Source organism: Anas acuta, chromosome 5, assembly GCF_963932015.1.
Source record: "Anas acuta chromosome 5, bAnaAcu1.1, whole genome shotgun sequence".
Lineage (NCBI taxonomy): Eukaryota > Metazoa > Chordata > Aves > Anseriformes > Anatidae > Anas > Anas acuta.
The window spans coordinates 24,665,050-24,686,320 of NC_088983.1; the positions used below are offsets into that span (position 1 = coordinate 24,665,050).

The 21,271-nt window shown below is 38.8% G+C and overlaps 2 protein-coding genes across 3 annotated transcripts; one reads left to right on the forward strand and one right to left on the reverse strand.

Moving 5' to 3' along the window:
- Positions 1-5,193: 5,193 nt before the first annotated feature.
- PNN (pinin, desmosome associated protein) lies at positions 5,194-15,128 on the reverse strand. The gene is made up of 9 exons (XM_068683254.1): positions 14,939-15,128; positions 14,609-14,680; positions 13,743-13,811; positions 12,143-12,215; positions 11,958-12,052; positions 9,836-9,911; positions 7,960-8,115; positions 7,735-7,873; positions 5,194-6,713 (listed from the first exon to the last, which is right to left on the reverse strand). Exons 1-9 carry the CDS (start codon positions 15,049-15,051, stop codon positions 5,431-5,433), a joined length of 2,076 nt encoding a protein of 691 aa, XP_068539355.1. The 5' UTR covers positions 15,052-15,128; the 3' UTR covers positions 5,194-5,430.
- A 651-nt stretch (positions 15,129-15,779) lies between these two features.
- Positions 15,780-21,127, forward strand: TRAPPC6B (trafficking protein particle complex subunit 6B). Of its 2 annotated transcripts, XM_068683271.1 has the most exons (7): positions 15,780-15,983; positions 16,060-16,127; positions 17,044-17,161; positions 17,798-17,881; positions 18,356-18,449; positions 19,018-19,066; positions 19,720-21,127. In XM_068683271.1, exons 1-6 carry the CDS (start codon positions 15,903-15,905, stop codon positions 19,047-19,049), a joined length of 477 nt encoding a protein of 158 aa, XP_068539372.1. In that variant the 5' UTR covers positions 15,780-15,902; the 3' UTR covers positions 19,050-19,066; positions 19,720-21,127. The 2 variants fall into 2 exon arrangements, with proteins under 2 accessions (XP_068539372.1, XP_068539370.1); XM_068683269.1 differs by having other exon boundaries at positions 15,781-15,983; positions 19,018-20,830.
- Positions 21,128-21,271: the final 144 nt, after the last annotated feature.

The window sequence follows — 21,271 nt, forward strand, 5'->3', positions numbered from 1 at the left end:
TTAGAAGGTTTAATAGTCCCTTTCTGGCCTTGGTAACCAAGAGGTGATTCACAAAAAATGGTAAAGACAGACATTCTAACACCTAAAACTACATAGGTCAGCAAGTTTGTATCAGAGGGCAAACCAAAGGACCCACACCTTGAGATCTACACATTACATTTGTCAAAATAGCTCTCAGAACGGCCGACTCTTCATATGGACACACAAATGAATTCTCAGGTCTTTGTATGGAGATGCTATAAATGGAGTAGCTAGGATGAATTGCAATGTTTCATCTACATCTGCAGTTTTCAAATTATTCTGGGCCCTGCTTATTGCGTAGCTTAGTCTCAACAATCATCATTCTAGGTTTGAAGCTGTTGAAAGGTTGATTAGCAGTGTTCTCTCTCTTTTGTTATTGAAGTTGTATTAGAGGAGCAAATAAAGTACATTTATATCATATGTTCTTTTCTTCAGGGTGTAAAACTCACACTTGCAGATGTTATACAAATGTAAGCTGTAATCACCCTTGAACTAAAGTCAAAGCTAAAGATACAGGGGGTTTATCATAGCTGCCTCCCAAAGGACAAAGTTGAAAACTTTACAGCAGGTAGAGCAAGATTTCACTTTATTTGTTTAGTGAGTAGAAGTTGGACACTTCTGCAGAACTGAAGCAACAGAAGTGAAGACTTATATATGCAAAAACAAACAATGCTAATGAAAAAGATCTAAGTTGAACAGCTTTCCTTAGAACAAAACTATTTTGTTGGAAATCATCTTAGTAACTATAAGCATTAAGCTTCTAACTTTAGTTATAAGTAGTATAGTAACTAGTAACTTTAAGCATTAAACTAGAAATACATAACATTACGTGTCTTGACATGTCATAAATTCTGACATACTAAAATTCACAGAAGAATCAAGTCAGAATTAATGGTTTGATTTAAATCAACTGATTAGTATGGCTCACTGAATGACTCAAGATATGATCCTGTATAAATACAGAGATGTTGCATTTCCTAGACCGTTCAGGATCTGCGTGAACCATAGAGATCCCAAAGGAGATCATAAGCAGATACAAACTCTCTTAAGTACATAAAAATCAACAGCTATTTTATAACAGTATATACAGTTTTGATTATATTTTTATGATAGCACCAAAAGGTTACATACAGAATGTAAGGTTTCACTGTGTATAATATTGCACAAATATATGGAAGGATACAATTCATAACAAAAAACATTTGAAACAGTTCTCTTGACTTGAGATGTTTACATTAAAATGCAGATCAACTTTAATATGGAATCTCATGTTTTAAAAACACTTTTCGGCATGACAACTATCTTTTAAAATCTAGTAAAACAAAGGAAGAGAAGAAACACTAGTTCACTTACTCTTCTTCTAGTTAAATATGAACATGTAACAGACATTCTTTATTCAAATTTAAACCATGTTTTTAGCCAGGGTAATAAATTGTAAGAAAAAGCCATTATTGCTTCCCTATTACAAAAAGGGTTGCAAACATGACAACTCCGTGTGTTACTTGAAAATCATGGAACTTGTGATGTACTACTTTGAATCTTGATAGTACTTTCCTAAGCTTTGAATGCCTCGCACTTCGCTATACATTAAAAGGCTTCACGTAATAAGAACTGCCTGAATGAGGTTTGTGTAAAACAGGGATTTTCTATGCAACTCAGATGAAGGGAAAAAAAAAAAAAAGAAAAAAGGTGTGTTTTGTATTCTCCAAAACACAGATCTCTATATTATGCATATACACCACTGCTGCAGCATTTGATCACATCATAAATACATACATATAGGCTTAGAAATGCTTCTTTGAGCAGGGAAGCTCATTTTAAAGATCTGGGACACACAAAATGAAGATGTTTGTCCTGTTGTGTAACAGTAATTATTGTAAAATGAGCAGCTAAATCTGGATCCCAGAATTATAACTGTGGCCTAACCACAAGACCTTCATTTCCTTAGGAAGAAATGATGCTGGAGTTATCTATTTGCAAATTTACTGATCTTGGAAATTATTGAAGTTTACCAATACCTTATTTCTTCAGAAAAATTACTTTCAAATTTCCTTACTTACAATGAATCTGTTCTAAGCACAAAAACATGTAAGTTTCAAGTAAAGAAGCACAAATTTGAAGAAGTGTACCTTTTATGCAAAGTCATGCTTCAGCTTACAGTTCATGAACAATCTGCATAAAATCTACTCTGACAAGGACTCCACGTGGAACATCGTGGAAAAACACATTCTTGGAGACTTCCAGCTTACTGCTGCCAGGAGTGAAGAAAATTGAGACAGGTAAATGGTATAGTCAGTGCACATACATGTAGTATAACAGCACTGTAACAAAATACACCAATCCAACTCCTCTAAATTCTTATTTAAAGCTAGAGTGGACAATATGATGCAAGCACTCCACAAGACACGCATAGATCTTACATGTTACCCACTTGTATAAAACATCTCAGCTTCATTATTAGTTTTTGCCTCTTTGATTGTTTGTTTTTCTGTATTACTTGGCTGAAAAGAGACCAAGGCATTTTTCCATTGATCTCTACTCACCACTATGTGGGAGTGAAATAAAACATTTTAGTCATTTCCTACTTGCATGGTATCTGCACTTAATTCTCGGACACAAAACTATTACATTCAATTTTAAGACCACATTTGATACATTTCTACTGCTATTTGAAATAGACTGGGAACAGAAAGGAAGTTGTACTCAGGGTCTCAGTATTATCTACAACTTTGAAATTGTTTCAGGGTAAGAGGAAACACATCTCTACCCACTGCTTTAAAATTGTTTGGCTCAGATGAAATGACATTGAAGGTGACTGTAACTAAATTACTAAAAATACAACTGCTTTTTAATGACAAGGGTCTTTATGTGGTATTGTGCTAATAGTAAAGTACTATCTTATACTACTACTGTAGCAGAATATTGGTCGGAATATAGGCAGTTTTTAGAAAACTTGGTTCTTATAAATTTATCATACACTGACATTTATATGTTGCACTGTGCTGCTTGGATTTGGCAAAACTATTTACAGCACAGCGTAACCATGGCAGTTAAATTTCTTCAAACAAGCATTAAACTATCAAATACATCACCTGCTTTGTAACTTGGCAACAAAATTTCTGTATTTTCACCTTGTCAAATATATATTCCTGCCTGTAATACAACCTGAAACAAGAAACTTGAATGTAATCAATCCATTCCCTAGTTTAGTTACCAGCACCCACCACACTTATTATAAACCTATGAATATGTAAGTTATAAATTATTATATGCTCCTCTGAAACGGTAATGCAGCTTCTGACCAGCCGCCTACTCCAGCTTAGTATAATTACATACATATATAAATACCTCTACATTCCAGCTTAGTATAATTACAGTATTAGCTATTAAAACCTGTACAATAAAACTACAAAAGGTATCATTTAACACTGTATCACTCAAGCTCAGAGAAAGAAACCTTAAAACATAGTATTAGGGATATCAACAACCAAGTAAATTAAAATGATTTCCAAATGCAATTTGAAATTTGTATGTTTCACATTTCACACCAGTGACATTTACTCAACTACTCAGTGTACTACTCAGTGTAAGAATTTTTCCCAATGGTAAACCACCGTGTTTAACATCTTAATAAAAAACTTCAACATTTTGCTTCCAAAAAAAACCCCAAAATACATTAATCTACCACTTTCCCCTGAAGGGAAGGGAAGCATGGTTGAAGACTACCGACAAGAAGTGAAAAGCAATCTCACTTGTAGAGCTGCAGAGGCAAATAGGATATCAAAGCAGGAAATGGACTGAAGAATGAGTAACATAACCGGTTGAGAGAAGGAAAACCCAAAGAGCTTTCACACTGTTTAAATCTGTCCTGAGAGAACATTTCACTTCATCCCTTGCTATGCACACTTCTGTAAGCCAGGAAGTTCAGCACTTCAGAAGTCTGTCACTACTCTGAGTTCAGAAGAAAAGTCCAAAAACTAACACCCTCCCAAACTACAACTATAAAGAAGTATACCGTGTTTCAGGAAAAAAAGGCATACACATAGCATTTGATGCATTCAAGCCAGCCTATAGCTCATTTCAATTCTGAAATCTTTCCAGGACTTCCTGATCTGTTGTTTGGCACATCAGATTAATTGTCTTACTGCCCAGACAGTCCAGATTATAACAGTGCTTCACATTCAGTTATTAGGCATTAATTACAATCTTTAAGAATGATTTTAGATACAGACCTAAGGTATGACAATCTTTAATTGTACAAAGGCCGTACACTTATCTTAGAGAAAAAGACATGGGCATCAGGAAAGTAGTCTACAAAGCCACATTTATTTGCACATGTACAGAACAGAGCAACAGATGTTATTGTTTTCCATACAAAATTATATAAAAACAGTATTCACCTTCATAGATAACACCATACCACTTTGAATTGTATTAAATACATTCAGAAAACATTCTGTCACACACACGACATTAGTTATTAGGTAGTCCCAGGTAACTCCAACACTGCAATGTTATTATTCCTAGTGGCATGAAGGGATCAAAGATCAGACCGTAACTAAAAAAGAGACTCCTTGTTGGGAAGCAAGCTGAAGTCTTTCCTCCACTGTCCATCAAAGCAAGGAACATCATTAAACATAGTAACTACCTCCAGAACATAGATGCAAACACTACCAAAGGACCTGCAGAAGGCAGGTAAGAGTGGTATTCCAGACTGCCATGAGCTATCTTGGTCAGCATAAAGTGTTCACATTTAATCACTGCTTGCCTATGGGTAGGAAAAAGTTTCATAACTGGAACATAGAGTTGAATAAAAATTTGTGATTACAGAAGAAAGCAAAAAGGCATAGATTCAAAGCAAATACTTTTCCTTCCTATCTAGCACTGGAGAGATTACTCTCTTTAGAGGAGTCTTAAGATTCCCATTCTTGCAAGGAATAGAGGGGAAAAGCAAAATTTTAAGTTTCCTGCAACACTGCCTCCTTACATATGATCTAAAAGGGGAATTTAAGTGTCAACAGGACATCTCAATTTATTTAAAATGCACATTTATTTCTACAAAAAAACAGTTTATGATACAGAAGAAGTGATCACACCAACTTAAAGATTTACCTATTAAAATATACAGAGGATCTTAATGAGTACAGGATATTTAAAAAAAAAGATGCAAAGGAGTGTTAATCTTTTATTTTTACATTTTCAGGAACTTCACATAATTTTGGTAGGTAACCTTTTACAAAATTATGTAAAAAGTACAAGAATGCCTGGTAAACAGTCTGCATTTTTCCAAAAGATTTTTTACAGCATGCAATTCTTAAGGCAGCCTTCTCCTCCTCCTTACAAGGAATCCTTTCAACTCAAATAATCTTCTGCTGCAAAGATTAGGCTAAGGAAGCTTGGTCTCTTCTGTTAACGCCTTTTGTCTTTCCTGTCTGATTTACGGTCTCTTTCACTCCGTGAAGTTCTCTTGCCTGACCGACTACTTTCTGATATAGATCTCTTTCGGTCAGATCTTGAACTTTTATCCTTTGAGCTTTTTGCATCTCTACTCCCACCTTTTGAGGACTTGTGACTTCTATCTACTCCTGAAGCATCCCTTCGCTTCCTATCTGCACTCCTCCTGCGTTTTCTGTCTCTGTTATGACCTCTTCCTCTGCTCCGACTTCTACTTTCACTACTGCTAGAACTACTGGTGCTACTGTCCCTACTAGTACTTCCACTTGTAGTGCTGCTGCTGCTGGAACTACTCCGACTGGTAGTGCTGCCAGTGCTGGAACTACTCCCACTAGTAGTACTGCTTGAAGTACTACTGCTACTACTGCTGCTACTACTACGACTATGACTCTTAGTTTTGTTCCCTGCCCTACCCCTGCTTCTACTCCTAGTCTTAGTTTTAATTTCTATGCTCAGTGTCTGACTCTGCTCTGTCTGTGCCTCGACCACCTTTACAGACATGACAGAATTTTCATCCTTGTCTACCTGGGGCTCTGCATCCTGAACGGACTGAGACAACTGAGGTGACTGTGGCAGTGGCACAGACTGCGGCTGGCATGGGGCCTCAGCCACAGATTCTGGCTGAGCTTCAGATGCCTTCTCCTGTTTTTCTTCAGTTTCAGCTTCAGTTTCAGCTTTGATACCTTTCTCCTTCTCAGGAGAAAGAGCATTACCCGATTTTTCTGGCTGAGCATCACACTCCATTTCTGGTTCCACTTTGCCATTTTCATTTTCTACAGGTTCTACACTATCTGCCTCATTGATTTCAACCATATCCTGCTCATTATCCACTGGCTGAGTATTTTCATTTTCCTCCTTTACAGCTGTGACCTCTTCATGCTGACCATCCTGTTGCTTGTCATTTTCCCTCACCTCAGCAGCCTCTTCTACTTTAATCTCCATTTCATGTTTCTGCTCTTCCTCCTCCTGTTCTTTCTCTGCATCACTATGCCCTGAACCTGTTTTTCCCTTTTCCTCCCCTACCTCCTCCATTTCTACATCATTGTGCTGATTACCTGTCTCCAACTCTTCCACCTGCTGAGCCACCTTACCCTCTTCCTGCTCCTTGTTCTGTTCTTGCTTCTTTTCTTCGTTCTGCACCTCCTGCTGTTCTTTTTCCTTCACAGATTGTCTTCTGGGCCTGGCCTCCATTTTGTTAATCTGCTCTGCAAATTCATTGCGCCTGCTTTCAAAGAGTGCTGGGGGATAAAATAACAGTTTCAGACAGGTAACTGGAGAAGCTGAAGTCTATTTTCTCCTTAACTATAAGCTAATATGTTATCAAATTGTTTTAACTTAAGAACTGCATCGTTATTCATTCTGCAAGCCATTCATGCATAATGAAGAAGACCACTGGTTAACTTAATAAAACAAAGCAAGTTGAATAATCGGCTTAGCTGAGAATCAGAACAGTAAAATCCTAAATCTAAGCTAACAGAGTTTTTAAACTTCATTAAAATCACTCCAACCAACAGTGTGTCAAAACAATACCTACATTCCCTGGTATATAAAAAGGTTATTCTTCCTAAGGTGATCAAAGGACACTAAAAATCAGCAGAAAGCAGATTAGACATTCAGAAAGTTTTAATAATGTAAGCTATTCAGACAGGTGAGTTAGCTTCTTTTATCCCCCACCCCAGACAATGTAGAAAACTTCTTTAAAGAAAAAAAAAAAAAAAAGATAAGCTCCATTTAATCAAAAGAACAACAGGACTACCATCACCCGCAGTGTTTTAAATTGTTTTGCAAAAGGAAAATATAGTCGTCCTGTGAAACAAAGAAATGAACACACATTAAAGGTAAAAAAAAAAAAATCATCATAAACTTCTAGTACTGTGCTCAAGACAAAACTTCCCAGCCCTCTATAAAGAAACCTGCATTTCCTCGGGTCTCCAATCCATAAAAACAGCCTTTTTAAAATGGAAGTTGTTGCACTGGCATACACCTAGATACTAAAGTTAACAATAAGGACATTTTAAACACATACTTCTGAGTTTATGTATATTCCTCTTGACTTTTTGTAAGAGAGTCAGAGCACGACCAACAAAATTAAGTCACTGAAGAAGTTATATTGTTATTTATGATGAACATCCATGCAAGAATATATACTTTGTCCTGAGCATGAAATTACTGTATCTAAGCACAAAGACTTAAATTTGTGCAGCACACACCAAAAGAAAGCAAGAACAAAGGCAGTCTTGTATCATAAAGACCACTTACCATTCATCTTTTTCTGTGAATCTTCCATCAACTTCTGTGTAGCAGGACACATTCTGCCAGGTATGTAGAATAAGTGAGGTTTTGTCTTTGTCCTTATGTATTTAATTATTTTGGCGTTATGTTCATTCCATTCTTCTTGCTGAGAAGTTAAAGGAAAGACCTTAAGACACCCAAGAAAACACATTCTAAACAAGAGAAAGATTTGAGAGCAAAACTAGGACTTACCAACTGAGCAAGCTCAACCTTTTGTTCCAGTAACCGCAGCTCTGTCTGTTTAGCACGTCTTTCTTCAAACAGTTCTCGCCTCTCATTTTCAACTTGCTTTCTTTCTTCCTCTGCTTGCACTTCAAGTTTTTGTTCAATTTCTTGTCGTCTTTTTTGCTAAGATAAATAAAGAACTATCTTAATATTTTTCCTAAATCAAGAAAAGCATTCTAGTTTGGTCTAACTAAAATTATTTAAGGGCATTCCAAGAAAAAAAAAAAAAAACAACAAATAAGGAAGTCTACTAAATTACATGTAATGGAGGAAGAGCACCATCGTTTGCTGGCATATAATTTTTTGTGGTGGTTAACTATAAATTAATGTGCACCTATGGCTATCTGTCTTTCTATCACTCACTGTGGATTTGAATTTTCAACATGACCTGTAAGATTTTTTTTTTCAAATGGTAGAGAAAAATAGATTTCAGGAACTCTGCCTGGAGGGAAGAAAGACAATAAGCAAATGGAGAGCTAAAGGCTGATGTTTGTGACCAACAAAATAAATGACACTGCAAATACTCTGAGTACTGTTGTCATTAATTAGAGGATATTAATTATATTATTGTAATGCAGGAGGAGTGTCCTGTCTGTATGTCCTAGACAGCCATATGTCCAGATTATAAAATAATTGCCTAAAAATTTATATATAGTTTAGTGCCTGGACAAAAAACAGCTGTGTCATAAAATTCCTTGGGCTTCCACTTTGACTTATAGCAAGATTTTATGTATGAAGAAAGTAACACATTCTCAGAAATATGCTGCAATGAAGAGGAACTCCTCAAAATCTTTTTATGCAAACAAACTAATATAAAGTATACCGGGACTCCGTATTTCCAGACCATCTCTTGCAATAGCTTCCTATTATAAGGCAAACAGGCAACAAAGAACTTTGGTCTTCTTCAAGCACTACAGTGCTAGTTAGATAAAGCAGTCAGATATCCAAATACTGAATCTGGGGGTAATCAATATCAACACTGCAAGTCAGCTATACTAAAGCCACACAGAAGAGATTTTAAACAGATTTGTGTCTGCTTCCACAAGACTGCTGAAAGCATTTTTTTTTTTTCCATAAACATTTAAAACACTGTTTATAATCTATAGGTTACTGTTAATTGAATAATCCATTTAGTTTAACTGTAAGAAATACCATGACCTTCACAATTCAAAAGGTCATACTAAGAATAAAGTTACCACCATCCCAGATGTAAGTTTTTTTTTTTTTTTTTTTTTGAAGTTACCACTAAGCTATGCAAAACCTTTGCTTCTGTACAATTATATATTCATTTATAAAAAGAGTAATGCTTATTATCTGTACTATGGGGCAAACAGCCACTTGTAGTCAAACAGAAGGCATAACAATGCCATGCCTTTCTGTATACTTGGCTATAATTTAAACACCCAGAACACATCAGGGTGGGCATTGATTCAGCAATACCATTAGTCACAGAAATAGCCTACGAACAATAGTCTACCTGATTAAATTCCAGGTTATTTTGAAATGTTCCAAAAATAATGTCAATAAAAAAGAAAATCTATTTTGTATTTTAAATACTTTAAAGATGAACTGAAATAAATAAAACCCAAAGCATTGCCTTACCACTTCTGCAATGGTCAGAAGGCGTTGTAAGGTCATGAAATTACGTTAAGAGTGCCTTTCCTCCTTTCCCACCCCTAATTCCACTAAATTAAAGAAAAGAAAAACCCTTTTGCATTCTTAGCAATTTGCTACACCTGCGACCCACACCACAGGAATTTTCATTCCTATTTAAAGCAGCTTAATCACACCACTTTGCTTTATTATTTACAATCAGAAATTTGATGAAATTAAGATTAAGTACCCTCTCAGTAGCAACTGTGGACTCCTGCTTAAATTTTTGAAGAGTGCCCATCAACAAGCCAAATATACGTCGATTCCTGAGGGGGGAAAAAAAAAAAAAAGAAGTTTGAGTTTCAGTTCAAGTACCAAGATTTTTTTTTGTATACACAATCAAAGAAACTTTCCCACCTCAGAGATGTTTATTTTTAAAGGCCTAGTACCAGTCAAGGCTGCTAGCAATAGAACACAAACTGACTGTGCCAACAGTTGAAGATATAATTTACACTGACATATCATGTTTTGCTTAAGAGCAAGACACAGCTCTTATTCATAACGCAGCACGCTTAGTACTGGGAAAATCAGGAGCCTGCACATTTCACATATGAGAAAAACAACACTAAGTAAATATAAAAAAAATCCAAAACACGAGAACTGACAAAAAGACTGAGTAAATACAGTGTGAGGAAGAACACTCCCACCCCACTAAGAGGATTAAGGAGAAAAGGAGCCACAAGGGAGCGAAAGATTATCTGCCACAGTCTACCTAATAATATCTTATACAACGAGACATTGAACTGTTGGATGAAACCACAATTGCTCTCATCAAGTTATCAGTTGTTTTGAGAAAATTTGAAGTAAAATTCTTAAGGAATTCCTTTCTTTCAAACAACTGATTTCCTGAATTTCACCTTCTCTTTCTTTCCATTTAACCTCAAGTAGTGCTTTAACAGCAAGAAGCTGACTTTCTTAGTAGTTGCCTTGACCTTTCACACAGTTAGAAAAACGAAAAGTGTACTCTTCTCTCAGTACCACAAAGCTCAACTGCAGTGGCACATACCTAGCATGGAGAGGGAAAGGTACTTTAATAGAAACAAAAATAAGAATGGATAAAGAACAGAAAGCTATGGATTACTTGGTCAAGAGTATGACATCCCAGATGGACCTGAGCAAAACCAGAGTCCACTGGATGCTGTCCCCCTGAAGAACCTCTTTCTACCGTAAGTCATACACAGAGCAAGTGGTTATTTTTTACCCTTATCTACCCAGAAGACTACTGAAATGGAAAATGCTAAAACCTGCCATTCCAAACAGACAAACTTTGTGTGCCAGAAACTCTATGAAGTCCACTAAGGATTCTGAAATCCTTCTGTAAGGAAAGCATTTGGGAGTAGGTGATGGAAGCAACAGCAGTCTGTTATGTTGTAAACTGCAAAAAATCAACTTAAATGCCATTTTTCATACAAATTAATCTCTGGTCCTTATCAGAGAAGCTTGCTATAGTTCATTACTCCAGCCCTCACTATATTTGAGGCATAAGGTAATATGGTACAAGGTGAGCTGCAGACTGAAGCAGGCAGAGTCCAAGATGTTAGATACAATTGCAAGCTTGCTTCTCCAGCACCTCTTCCCAACACAACTACATCTCAACAAGAACTTTAGCAGTGAGCTACCTTAACACACACACACAAAAAAAAATCTAAGAAAAATTATATAAGTAGGAAGAATCTAAAGAAAAGGAGGCAAAAGGAAAGCCAGACTGTATGCACAGAAACAAGCCTGAAAGTATTAAGAGAAAAGAAACACATGGTAGAACTACTCTGCAAAAAGGAAAACCCCACATCCCAAAGCTGACATCTTCAGTCAACAAAATAAGTACTGAAGAATCACCTGTCCTGACTTTATAACTGGTCTTGTAAGATGCATCTTCACTAGGTTCTCTAGGTACTTGAGGAACAATTGGTTACTTCCAAGACACTTACAGAATTTTCTACAGTGCAAAGCACAACAGAGTGGATGTCCCCAGATTCAAATTTCAGTTTTGTTTCCTATTATAGCTCTCCAAAATGTTAAGTTGCTAATGAAGTTGTCTTAAAGATGACCCATTACAATAACACTAGCAAACTTACATGTATTCCTTTAGAGATTCTGCTCCTCAGGCTATCTGCCAACTACGTGAAATGAATGATACGTTGTTACTATTTTTTTTTTTAAATTGAAACCAAATTTATACCATTTTGGTTCCTCTTCAACCCCATATTTTGATATATGACACCATTTGTATATTTCTTTTCAAATCTAAAACTATTTTCTAGACTACCACTTAGAAGCACCACCATTAGTTCTTACAAGAAATTTCTACATACCTTTGTTTTCCTTTTTCATCCATATTTTGATCTTGTATTAGGTCTCGACGTGTTCTCTCTTTGGAGGTAGCAACAACAGAAGATGGCAACGCAGGCTACAACAGCAACAACAAAAACTACTTAGTTCATGTTCCAGGTAAGCATGTTTTTTTTTCTTTTCTGTACAGCCCCCTGTCACCTATTACCTTTTTAATATCATCATCCTCTGCGTCGCTTTCTTGGCGTGATTCTCGTCTTGTCCGGCGTTCTCCGCCCAGCCTTGGGAAGAAAAAGCATTAGTCGTCATTGGAAAACATATTTTAAGGACAGCACCTATTCTAACAGTAGAAAATACAAGTCAGCATGTATAGTTAGTACAACCAATGATTCCAGTAAAATCTGTCATTGGAGCAGCGAGGAGGTAAGTAGAGCTTTTGCAGACAGAATCTATTGCTGGTGTTAAAAAAAAAAAAAAAGATTGTGACAAATGAGAAAAAATGGTTTAACTCTTGATCTAATTTGCATAGTAAAGTTAAAAAAAGGAAGAGCCCACATTATGACCGTATTTAACTTTTGAATAGTTCCCTTTTTCTTTTTTTCCAGAATCTCTAAAATGGTTATTTGTGTAAGGAAAATGTAAGAAGTTTTTAAATGCATTAAGATAAAGAGGTAAGTATGATTTTTTTCAAATTCAAAATGCTACTGAAATTATCTAGCTGAATACCTGGAAAATGGGTTAGGGCAGACAGAGAACTTAGTTGGGAATTGAGTACTTGGAAAAGCTGAAGTTTTTAAACAAAGAACAACAAGACAATCTGTAAGTAAAAGTTATTTTCAGCCTTCATTCTCATCTTTGTGGCATAGCCCTTTATTACTGGTAAAGCCACTTCAAAATATTCATTTTGTATAACTCAAATTCAAAAGCAAGCCTTGCTTTTTCAAGAACTACCATTGCATGTAAGTGGTCTGAGAATGCAATTCACTATAATCAAAGCCACAGTCGATGGATTTGCATCCAGTTTTGAAAGCTTGAAATCTGAGTCTGTTGTCAAACTGTATGCATTAAGGTTAGCAAAAGGGAAACCTCAGTAATGATTCGATTTGTGTCTACTGTACAACAAATCCAGGCTACTAAGCAAAATGTAAGCAGATGGTACACCAAGTAAAACAGAATTCCATAAGTTTTTGATCACGCTGTTAGAATCTGGCACTTAGTTCCATAAGTATATTCAGAAAACTCTACCCAATACACCACAGCCTGCAACAAAAAGGTCTAGTTAAAGGGGGAGTTATCTGTAGGAAGGACAAGGGACAAAAACTGCTTTACCACTGCATTAGAGAAAGTACACAAGAGAAAAGCACTCTTCATTAAAGCAAGTGGAAGATTTTAACACCTTTGAATTTTGAATCTATTATAAACACACAAAGCTCTTGAACTCCCCACACGGTTCCCTCCCCCAGTGATTCTAAAGACAGCACAAAGCCTTGAAGCTGGTGCAAACTAAATTGTGCATTTACGTCTCATCTCCATTGTGCAAGAATATTTTAATTATTATATCTGTATATTGACACTCTAATCTCTACATTACTAAGAATCTTTATAGTGCCATAGGATTTGGAAAGATTTCACCATAGACAATTGCTATAATCAAAAAACATTTCTCACACGTCTTTTACTGTCTTCAAAGATCACGTGTTAAAGTCAGCAGTTATAAAATATTTAGAATTAAGAACTGCTATTTAAGTTTACTGCTATAAACTCTCATTCTAATAACACAAGTTCTCTACATCAGTTTTTGCACCTACCTACTGGATGCGCCTTCAAGATCCCTCTGTTTGGCTGGGGGTCCTCCTCCACTGTCCGAGAATCCACGCCTAAAAAAAACCACTCCTGATCTCAGAACAAGCCATAAGTTTTACTCAGCTCTGTAATCACGTGGCAATTACTACAATAAAGTATTTAAACATAATGTTTGTTGATAAACTAATTTTAATTTGAATTTCTACACTTATTCAAATGAGCAGCTACCCTCAGAGAAGCAGCTCCATTAGATTCAAGTATTCCCATTTGTAAAATTTCACAATTATGACCTATACAACAATCCAACGATGAAATTTAACAAAAAAAAAATCCACCACATAAAGCATTAAGTAGGCATCCCTGACCAAAAATCCATCCTTCATTCTCACTCTCCTGGGGGTGGAGAGGGAGAAGGAAAAAATGGAAAATCCACAACAAAACACAAGTGCTTTTACCGTCACTGCTTTAAAATTTCTGTTGATTTTAACTCTTTCTATTCTTCCTAGAAAACCTACCAGTTCCTTCATTACAGAAATGCATCAAACAGACAATGTCCCAGATACCCCACACAATGCCCCCCTTCATTTCGAAGTTCCACCCCAATTTTCAGGTAAAGGGCTGAAAGCTTAGGGAAAAACAGGCGTTCAGAACTGGTACTGGTGCAACTCAGAATGAGAGGATCCCTTAAATTTCAGTGCATGATACAAAACTCCAAATGCCCTTGGAGGCCTCCCACTCAGCTTTCATGCCCGCTTGCTAAAACACCGACTCTTCAGAGCTCACAACGAGCAAAGGGAACAGGGGAAGAGAGCAAACCATCGCCGCAGGGAAGGATAAAGGAACCCGGCGGCCGCCTCCCGCGGCTCCTTACCTTAGCAATAAGCTCCCTCGCCCTCTACCTCCACCAGGGCCTGAGAGGGCCAGCAGTCTGTTCTGAGGGGGCCTGTGGGAGACAGCACCGTCAGCGGGCTCTGCCCGGGAGCCCCCCGGAGACCCTCCCTCCACAGAACCCGGGGGGAGCGGGCACCGGGGCCTCCCCGGGACCCCTCCTCAGGCACCCCCCGGGCGGCCCCTCACGGAATCCCCCCTCCCCCGCCCCCCCCCTCCCAACCGGGGGACCCATCAGCCCCCCCCCCCCCCTTACCGGGCCGCCCCTCAGGGACCCCCCACACACACCGGGCCACCCCCAGGCCCCGCTCACCTCACATCGTTGGGGTCCCTGCCCGTGAGCTTGCGGATGTTCTCATCGACGTGCTTGAGGCTCTCCTTGGCCTTCTCGAGCTGCTCCTGCAGCGCGCGCACCGCCACCGCCATCCCGCCCGCAGCGCGTCGCGGCCTAACCGGGGCCCAGCGCGAGGCACCGCTGGGTAACGGGGAGGCCCCGCCCAGGCCGCAGGGCCCGCCCGCAGCCAATAGGAAGGCGCAAGGGGAAAGGGAACGCCCCTCGGGGAAGGCCCGCCGCACGCGCGCACCAATCAAAGGGCTCGGAGGCGGATTGACGGAGCGGTGAGCCAATCGAAGGAAGGCTCATCTCGCCAGCTCGACGAATCACCGAGCGGGGCCCGCCAGAGCGACGTCGCTCCCGGCTAACGAGAAGCACCAACGTCACTTTCCCGTGGCGGGGGCCAATCGCCTCTCCCCTTGAGAGGCCGCTGTGCCGGGCGAACCAATAGGGGCGGGCGTTACTGAAGGGCGGCCGCGGGCGGGCTGGGGCGCAAGCCCTGGCAATGGCGCTGCGGTGCGGGCTGCGTGTCCGCGGCTCGGCCCGGCCTCAGCGCCCCGTGGGCCTCGAGAATCCATTTTTGAGCAAACCACCCCAAATCACACACAAAAATAATAAAAAACATAAACATAAACTTTTTAAATTTAATAATAAAAAGCGGTCTCTGTCTCTGACTCCCGATCCCGTCAGCAGCGGGTTCCCCCCGGGGCTCCGCGCCCCGCTCGCTGCCCCCTCACAGCCCCGTGCCCTGAGGCGATGCCGGCGGCGGGCGATCGGCTCCGCTTGGGTCCGGTCCGGCCGCGGGGCGGCGCTGGGGAGGCCGGGCGGCAGCCGGAAAGGGCAGGGCAGGGCGGCTCGGCTCGGCTCGGAGGGGCCCGGCAGCGGCGGTGGCGGCGGCGGAGCCGTTGCCGTGGCGCCGGGTGCGTGTGAGGGGGGAGCGGAGATGGCGGACGAGACGCTGTTCCTGCTGCTGCACAGCGAGATGGTGGCGGGGCTGTACCGCGCCGCCGAGCAGGGCGAAGGGGTGAGCGGGGACGGGGACCGCCTGAAGGGACCGGCCGGCGGCGGGGAGCCCGGGGCTGACGCCTTGTGTCTTGCAGGAGAACGGGCGCTGCACCACCAAGCTGGAGAGCATGGGCTTCCGCGTCGGGCAGGGGCTGATCGAGAGGTGAGCGAGGCCCCCGCCTGCTTTCTGCCCTGTCCCCCCTCAGCCTGCAAGGGCCAGGAGCTGCCCGCTCCCTGCGACACAGCGAGGGTTGGGCTGTGCGCCTCCTGACACCTCGCTCCTGCTGGCGCCCCTGCTCGTACACCACGTTTTTTATGTATTTCTGTCATGAAAGCAATCACACAGGGTTCACGGTTATTTATAATCCTTTATAAGTGCAGTTTTTCTTTGTAGGCCTAGTTATTCGGCGTGTTTCCTACTTCTGGTAGGATTTTTTCATGATTTTCTCTCTTTTTAACATAATTTAATGAATGGCTACACCAGGATTTTCTTTTCCTAAAGCACTCGGTCCTTGGAGCTTTGTGACAACCTCCTCAGCTCCCTGGGCCCTTTTGGGGTGCATGGTGACTTGCTGCACACCTCACGTCAGTGCCCTTGGTCAGGGGTTGTGTAGAGGATCCCGAGCTCCTGAAGTCATTTTTTCCTTGACCAAAGTGAAGCTTTAGTGCCACATGAAGATCCTCAAGGAGGATGCAGGGGGTAAATTCTGAAATGAACAAGGGAAAGGGATTGTTTTTTAGGAAACTGGAACAGGTTTTACTTGTTTGTTCCTATGTCTTAGTGCTTCTTTTGGTATTGAAGGAGCCCTTCCACACAGTAGTGGAGGCCTGAGCTGCATATTTCGATAGTTAGTTGAAGGTAAACATTATGAAGTGTTCTCCGTCTTTCTGCACTTCAGCTGTCTTTAATGATCATGTAATTCAAACACATCTTTTCTGTTGTATTGCTGCAGATATTAAGATAACACCTTGTTACTCTTAAGTTATTATACATGATGAAAGCTGAGCAATGCTAGAATGACACTGTCAAGTTGTTGAGTGTACCTTTATTACTGATATGTTTCTTGCTTCTCTCTTAGGTTTACAAAAGATACTGCCAGATTCAAAGATGAATTAGATATTATGAAGTTCATTTGCAAAGATTTTTGGACAACTGTATTCAAAAAACAAATAGATAACCTCAGGACCAATCATCAGGTACAAGTAATATAGAATATTTCAGTGACAAAATCAGTAAGGCTGTTTTGAGTTACTACGGCATTTTGTGTTTGTCTTGCTCTAAAACTAATTACCTGATAAGAAACCCCAAATGTTCTTTATTTATATAGATTTTTAAAAAGCATTTGTTAAGGTTCATGTTGGTGTATAGTTGGAGAATACAATTTAATAATTGCTTATGATTTAGTTATTGCCACTGTTTGAAAAGACTAAATGCTGTCAATTTCATATGTACCTTGTGGAGTTAGAAACTGACAGGACAGTAATGCTTACAGTTAATTAACACATACAGGAACTTTTTCATGCATCTCCCAATACACTTCAGTAGAAAACCAGTGTGGGAAAATGATATTGCTGCCTCAACATGCATTTAAATAGGATGGATTGCATTTAAATGCATTTAAATGGCCACCTTTAAGTCATTTTTATTTTGAAGAATATTTTCATTTTTCAGTGGTTAAGATACTTAGTTATACACTGCTGAATATGCTGAATATAACTGTATACAAAACAGCTGAAAAACTTTCCAAGGTTTGCTTGTTGGTGATGTTGATTGGAAAAATGCAGAGTACACATTACTGGATATTCTACTAAATTTTTTTTTTTTTTTAACAGGGTATTTATGTCCTTCAGGATAATAAATTTCGACTCCTGACACAAATGTCTGCAGGAAAGCAGTATTTAGAACACGCACCAAAGGTACCCTTTATTTTTATCCTTAGGATCTATGAGTTTAATTTGAATAATCTTGATTTATTAGCTTGAAATTTTGTAGTTGGATGGATACAAACTCTCCAAAAGGGAGGCTGAAATTAAATCTTCAAAAATCTTCAAAAATGTGTTAATTTTAGAAATGCACCTTGTTTCAGAACAGTGTTTTTGATCTATGGTTCAGTAATAGCGATTTTGAAACTTGCTGTTTTCATGTTTGAGTTACTTGATGGTGGGAGCTGGCTTGACTGCAAGTGGAAAGTCAGTGAACTGGTGTTTGTATTTTGCATGCAGTTAGGGGAGAAACTTCTGCCACTGTCACAATGCACTGCTAGAGGATAGCAAAACCGCCATAATTTTATATGTCAAAATGTTAAATCTTCAGTTAATCATTACTTAGTTCCAACCTTTTGCAACAAGCTTCACCCTTCAAACTTCTTTAAAATGTGACTTTTTATTTAGTTTTTAGCATTTACCTGTGGACTAATCAGAGGCGGCCTATCGAATTTGGGAATAAAGAGTATTGTAACAGCTGAAGTTTCATCAATGCCTGCATGTAAGTAGTTCTCAGTATTCAGGTTATTAGCTCACTTGGTAACTTTCCTTACTGACTTGATGGCTGTGCTCTACTGTTACAATAACACTGATGGATGGTGAACCTCCATGACACTAAGTGGAAAACCAAATTTAAAAGTTGTGTTCGCATTTGGAAGCATCAGATACGTAAGGGTACTGGAGGCTACTGGAGTAATTGAAGAGAAAAACAACTAGATACGTGCTTTTTATTTACAGAAATCATTAAGAAGGGTAGTAACTGAAATCTGTTGTGACTACACAAGCTGATTAAGATGGATTTGAAAATTTCTATAGGCTTAGCAAAAAAGATATAAACTTAGCTGACAAAACTGCTGTAGTGTGGGACATGCAACAACTTAAAAAAAAATTGTTCAATAAGAGCTGATTTTAAATGTTAAATTTGAATCATGGCTAGATATTTCACAACTGAGCTGTAAGAATTAAATGTTCTGTAGTATTTTTTTAACAAAATTGTTATAAGGTATTAATCACTTGGAAAAATAAATCTAATGTTGATACTTTGATCCAACTTGGCTTTTTCTTTGCAGGTAAATTCCAGGTGATGATACAGAAGATGTAGGGCACATTCAAATCTGGGTATCTACTTTAAAAATCCTTTGTCTGTGGTTTTGGTATCTTGGTTCAGCTTTGTACATAGCTTGTAAATTATAGCAATGTGCAGGAGAATTCCCAAGTATATAATAAATGTTCATCAAAATAATTTAATGCTATCCTCGTATCTTGGTATGAAATCGATTTTATACCAAGGTATTAATGTCTATCTGGGTAAAAACTGTCTACTCAAAAGTTTTCAACAAAAGATTTCTGTTACCAGAACAGACCATGGGCACGTTTTAAGAACTGAGTAAGAAAAACAATCAAGACTCAATTGGAAAAAGAAACTGTGTTTTGTGTCACCTTACATGAATGCCAAACTGCTGCCTTTGCACATGCACTCCTAACTGTGAGGCAGTGATTGCTTTTTTATTATTATTCTGAGGAAGCAGTTATTGTTACAGCCTTCATTAATGGTGCTCAATGGAGGATTAGTTCTTTTATAGGACTTACATAGGGCAGTAGGAAAGAACACTTATTTCAACAAAAATAACAGCATATCCCCCCTACCTAAAAATCTGTTTTTTGCATCAGAACTTTACAGACAAGGTCATCTACTACTCAGCAAAGACGGCAATTTGTTTTAGCCTGTTGTGCCTAAATTCAATATTAACATAATTGTTTTTAATTGCTAGCTACAACTCACTTCTGTAATGAGTGTGTACAGGAAGATGATTAGGCCTGCAAGAAGCTGTAAAGACATCACCAAGACTCTTGAGGATATTGGGTTTGCTAGATACTACTTGTTACAAGATTTGTATAACAATACGTATCTTGCTGTAGGTAAGCATGAAAACATCTTGTTTAAACTTTTTAATGAATTTTGCTGTAAGGCTTTTCTGCTGGCAGGGTCAGGACTTACACTTTCAGAAATGTGAGAATGCCTCATGATACTGAATCAGTTTCTGCTTTGAGACCAGTAATTAACAGGATAATTATAAAATAATATATTTGAACAACACTTTTGTCTGTTTTAACTACCTTCTGTGTTGGAATAAGTGTATGTTGTCCAATTGCATGGTTGGGCAGGAACAGTGGAAGCTGTTCTTCCTTAATCTCTAAGGGAGATCTAAAGTTTATAATGGATCGAGCTTTTTCCAGATAGCTGTTACAAGCTGTGTATTATAAACATGATAATCAGGGGCTTATTATACTTGAGCTTAATATGTGACCAAGTTCTGATCTTTTCATGTACTGTGAATGCTAGTTCAGAATAGTTATAACTGAAAAATTTGACAGTTCAGAAACATCTGAAGGACAACTCAGTCTGTCCCACTGTTTATAGACCTAGCAAAGATAACAGTAACCAGGGATCAGCCGTGTGACTGAAAATACTGGGCTCTGATAGGGGTGGTTTACAGGAAGGCTGTGGTTGTTGTCCACCTGAATGTTGTCCACATTCAGATTTGTTTGAAATTATAAGGCTTGAGAATTAGCTAATTCTTGCTGAGTGCATTTAATGGGTTCTTCAGTTGCCAACTCACCCTGCTTTTAACATGCTACAACTATTACTAAAGGGACTAACTTGCACTGTGCCTAATAGATGGACACTTCAAAGGCCCATTTTAGGCCTATGCAACATGGTAGATATTCAGTATCAACACACAGAATCATTTTGTAATTTGCTTCTCCAGAATTAAAACTCCTATAGTTGCTATTAATGCACTTCAATTTTTCACTTGATAGTTGAGATTACTGTGAACAATGCCAATAATTTCAAGATGCATTAAAGGTTTATCAATAACATGTTGTGCTTAATGATCTGTCTTTTTTAAATAGTCAGGGACTTAATTGACATCTGCTTCCTGTATATTGTGAAATTCAATTCTGTATAGTGTCTGCTGTTACCAGCAGAATTCAGAGTTCTTTTACCTTGGATTTTACCAGAAGCAGATACTGATATTCTTGGCAAATCACTCCATGTTAAGTATATATGAAGTCAAGTCAAAATGGTGAGCTAGTATATTTGTCAAGATACTAGACAGAAAATAAATTTGTTCCTTCTGTTTAATAAATGCTTCTATTAAAGAGCATTGAATATAACTGTGCTGTTTTCCCAGGTTTCTGTAGCTGTTTACTAAGAAGTAATGAGTATTATTACTCAAGAAGTCTTTCATATTTTACTAAAATAATTGTTTCAGTAAGTCACTGGCTATAGTTGAACTGCTTAGCAGAACTTAAGCTCAG